The 4,833-nt window shown below is 36.0% G+C and overlaps 1 protein-coding gene across 1 annotated transcript; it reads right to left on the minus strand.

Moving 5' to 3' along the window:
* Window positions 1-791: 791 nt before the first annotated feature.
* LOC131056743 (phospholipase A1-Igamma2, chloroplastic-like) lies at window positions 792-2,073 on the minus strand. The gene is made up of 2 exons (XM_057991004.2): window positions 1,894-2,073; window positions 792-1,841 (listed from the first exon to the last, which is right to left on the minus strand). Exons 1-2 carry the CDS (start codon window positions 2,071-2,073, stop codon window positions 792-794), a joined length of 1,230 nt encoding a protein of 409 aa, XP_057846987.2.
* Window positions 2,074-4,833: the final 2,760 nt, after the last annotated feature.

Raw genomic sequence — 4,833 nt, forward strand, 5'->3', positions numbered from 1 at the left:
GCCACAAAATTCTAAAAGCCTCTGTCGATAGCTTGAGTGTGATGATAAACAAATTGGAATAGATCCATTAGGAAAAGAACACAATTGATACTACCGAGGATAAGGTTCTGACTCTTGAAGGGGGGGCTACTGGTCATGGCAAAAGAACTCGAGCAAGTACTAGAAAGATGACACAACAAGCCAAGGAGCTAGAGGAACTGAAGAGTGTTGTTGCCTCTATGGTCTAGCTAGAGCAAGAAGCGACAAAGCTTATCATAAACCTTTCTTAGGTCTGTTGCTTGTGGTTGTCCCTTAGTTGTTTCTGTCTTGTCCCTTTACTTCTTTCGGTTTCTTGCTGGCTTTTTGTCTTAGCCAACTGTCTCTTTTTTGTGTTTTTCTCTATATAGCTGGACTTTAATGTTTTATCTTTTGAATATCTCTCTGTAAAAGGATTTCGAGGCCCCTTGAAAACCTACTTTTCACTTAATCAAAAACTTACATACAATTAATATAAAATTAAAAACAATAATAATTTTTATGTTTTATCTTTCATGCATTCAAGCGTTACAAACATAGCTTAATTTTTAAGTTTCAATGATAAATATTTTTTTTTTCAATGGATATACGAATGTAATACACCTTAAACCTAACAAGTAGATCAAAGAAATTTACTCTTGCCATTGCCTGCGGTCAGTTACTCCATTTTTTTTTTCTAAAACAAATACATTTATGTAGTAGAGCTTTACGGTCTAAATAAATAAATAAATAACACAGCTATAGAATATCCAACCGTGGGACATTCTATAAGAATTTTAGGAAAGAGCGAGAATTTGACAATTACAATTTGATGAGTTATAAACTGGGAGTGAATTGGAATTACTGGGGCGCATATAGAGGAGGCGAGGAGTTAGGGGAACAGGACTGGGAGTCGTAGGAGAGTATACCAACAACCCGTCTATCCGTTTTACAATCTCTTTATTTCTCCTTACCCACAAGTTGGAAGGGATTTGAAGCTTTTCAATGAGCAAATCGGCGTATTTGTTCACCAGACCTGGATCTCTTCCAGATGGCTTGAAAGGCAGCTTGTTATTTCCTTGAAACCCATCAAGCAAGTGGAGATAAACCTCTAAATTGTGGAAACTGGCTGGATTATACGATTTCTTCAGCACTGGAGATCTGCTACTATCCAAAGTAATGTGGACTCCCACATGAACATATGTCCAGGGAAACCAATGCAGGAATCTGGTAAGCCATCCCATGTTCTCGTTGAGAAAAACTCCAGGAACTTTGGGAACGACGTCCCATGTATTTACCAAGCGCAGCACTTTAACTCCAATCTCCTGCAAATGTTCGGAAAAAGCTAGATTTCCTATACGTGGAGAAGCAAAGGCAAAAACTGCGGCAGGTATTGATTTCCTATCATTTTCTTTCATGGTAATCTGTTTGATATCATATGCACTTAGAGTTGCTAACGCAGCACCCAAACTATGTCCAGTGAATGTTATGCTTAGATCTTCTTCATCTTTGTACTCATTCAATAACCTTGTTATTTCGGTCACCACAATATCTCTTGCACTGTGTCTAGATCTCACAGAGTCTCCATATACAGAGTTGTAACAGCTCAAAAATCCCTTCTCTGTTTGAACACCTGGTTTGAAAGTTGTTTGTATGTCGGGACACTGTGTGCTCTGAGATAAGGTACCAGGGACTAATATATCCTTCATATTTTGCATCCATTCTTGAGGTGTTTCAGTTCCCCTCCATGCAACAACTATATTCCGTCTTCCCAATCTCTTTATCTCCTTTGGGTCTGTGCAAACAGCAATATATCCCATCCAAGCACCGCTATACCCCGATTTCGGCTTGAAAAACGACTTTAACAACAGCAGTATTGGCATAAATATATCTGGTTACCTGATAACCACGCCCACTTCTGAGCAATTCCAATCTACGCCCCAGCGAACTTTTGCTGCTCTTAGAATTTCCATAGTATTTTGAAGAATAAGTGTTGTCAAATGAATCATAGCACTGCTGTGCAAAATCACCATAACTGAGTATCTCTGCTTTGAGATGTGGGTTAATGGGGTCAAGCATGCCATTCCAATCATCAGCACCCTGAATAGATCTCTAAATATCTCCAACCTTGGCATGGCTTGTGTGCTTTCCATCTCCTTTCACTTGGTCTGTTGCTAGATGCCCACCGCCGATGCTTAATCGATATATTGCCATAGAATTTCTATGACACCTATAATTTACTCAGGGAAAATGAGATTTATGCTCAGACCTTTGTAATAGCAAACAGAAATGAAATTTATGCTCAGAACTTTGTCCCTTTGGTACTTACAGTTTCTAATGATTGCCGAATGATAGAAATACAATACAGAGTGACGAATAAATAGTAATAATATGTATGTCCACTCTACCATTCCAGACGACCATTCTTGAAGACACTCTTCAATGTGCGGCCCCCTTGGTCTTAACAGCCAGGATTGTCAATTGCACCGAGTCAAACGTGTGGCTATTCATGGAAGACTAGCGTACACGTTTTAGTTTACTATACTCTTAAAATAGTAGAGAGCGAAAATGTCAATACCATAACGCAAAGCCAACAGATTAAAACATTTTTGTGTTGGGAAAACAATAACGAATTGACATTAGATTATCTCTCATTTCAAAGAACAATGAAGCTGGATTTATAATTTTAGCGATGAATGGTAGACATTTTGTATCAAAATTAAATAAAAGCAAAACAATGTAGAATTCAATCACATCTTTACTGTTCGATTTAAAACTTTAGAGACAAAAATGTAATCCTATCAATAGGAGGAGGATCATAGGGTGATTGTTTTACTTATTCAACAATGTAAGTGTTAATTAGGAGCTCAATAATATGTCAATGGATGACACCACAATCAAGTTGGGAAATTGACAGTGTGTTAAGGGAGAGAAGCTATGATGTACATGGCAAGGATAATTGTGTGAACCACACCTAGAATGAATAGTATGGAGACAACAATGAAGGCACTCATGTAAAGAGCAGACATGTCTAATTAGAGAAGGTAGTGCAAGAGCAACCATATAATCAAACTTTGACCCAATGCTCATTAAGATTCTACAAGTAGAAAACTTCTATACCAAATTAAGGGAATACCATCCTAACATAGGATACCTATTACTTATAATCAACTAGGGACAACATTATACTGATTCACAAAAGTAAGCAACTTCTTCTTTGAGATATGATATGAAAAGGGTTGTGCTCCATAGGTTCTTTTAATTAGTAGCATTACAAAAAAATAAATAACAATTAACAATGCCCTAATAACATTAACTTAATTCTTTGTGCATCCCTAAGATTTACCACAAGGCTCATAACCATATTTTCTATGAATACACTTGGAAAAACTTGAATAAGAAAGAAAAGATCATTTATGTATATGAGTCCTATGATATTTTAGTTTGTGGCACCGTACATCTATCTTATTTCAATATGGGAAGAGAAGTGATCTTAGGATTCAAATAGGTATATCATAAGAACCATGTTCTAGTATGAATCAAGACAAGGCACTCATGATAATTGCTAAAATACAAAAATGGGTGTCAGACCAAAATTGTCCATATAAGGACCATGACAATGATAACATTCAAGTGCATAAGATTATGTGTAAACATATATATTATGGCTTTAGTCTACATGGGAAAATGAATATTCAAAACACCACCTTAAAATAATTTAAAATTCCTATCTGTCCACATGTTTAATGTAATTTCCACTCAAAAGCATGCCCAACCCTAGTAAGTCTAAATGGAATTTTCAGCCTATTTCTCAAAATAATGTTTTGCTAGGATAATTGAAAAAAAAATCCAAAAAACACACATCCAAAATTGATGTAGCGTTAGCATGCAAATAAAATGGCAACAAGCACATGAGGATTTCTAAAGGTCTACAAAAAATAAAAGAGGGGTCATAAACAGTGCCATAAAAATTCTAGTTGATGAGGTTAGAGCCAATGGGAAGACCTTATTAAAGTAGATACCAAGCTAAGTGAACTAATTTGGCTTTGTGGTGTCATAAATTGTTTACCCTAATATTTTAATGCTCCATTTGGTGATAACTTTAGTTAGCATTCCCCTAGTAAATTTTAAGACCACTTATACTATATGCTATCCTAAAATTTCACCAATATTCCTACACTTAAATCATCATCAAATAAAAAATCTTAGAATAACTCTTATGTTAAGGGTCTCAATACTTGCATCTTCCTTTCAAAGGCCCCTTTTTAGGTAGACCCAAGCATAAATAGTACTCTAGTCCCACAAAACGGAGTTCAAATTTGGGTTGTTGCTCATGATTTGGTCTTGATCTTTGCAGTTGATTGCTATTTTTCTGCCTATACTTGAAATAACCTCATGATCCCTATTAAAGAACATCTTCCATCCTTCATAATATCTAGCACTACAATCCAATTTAGTCTAGAGCAATCATATAATGAGTAGAAAGCTACATGCACTTCTTCATCTATAATAATATCACTGAAAAACAAAACTCAAGTATTGTTTCTTGTCTCTTGCTCATTGTTATTATCATGCCATGCCCTCTTTAAGGATTCTAAGGAGTGCTACATCAAGAATTTAAGTGGAACTCTCTGAGAGGGTTTCATACCTAGGGTAAGTTTGTGATTTTAACATTTACCATTTATTTCTTCATTTTTCCTTGTGGGGTCATGCACTTTATCTCACCATTGCTATTGTGCAAGTGGGAACACCAATATTGGGTTTGACTTGGGGAGGCCCCTATATAACACAATCATTTTTTCCCTTTTTCCCTTTGTGTGGGTTTAAATTTGACTATGA

Source organism: Cryptomeria japonica, chromosome 9, assembly GCF_030272615.1.
Source record: "Cryptomeria japonica chromosome 9, Sugi_1.0, whole genome shotgun sequence".
Classification (NCBI taxonomy): Eukaryota; Viridiplantae; Streptophyta; class Pinopsida; order Cupressales; family Cupressaceae; genus Cryptomeria; species Cryptomeria japonica.

Excerpts from the sequence above, each read along its gene's own strand:
- LOC131056743 (XM_057991004.2), bottom strand. The coding sequence starts at position 2,073 with ATGCTTGACCCCATTAACCCACATCTCAAAGCAGAGATACTCAGTTAT. Across the intron at positions 1,842-1,893 it reads GAAGTGGGCGTGGTTATCAG|CCGAAATCGGGGTATAGCGG; the intron begins GTAACCAGATAT and ends TCGTTTTTCAAG.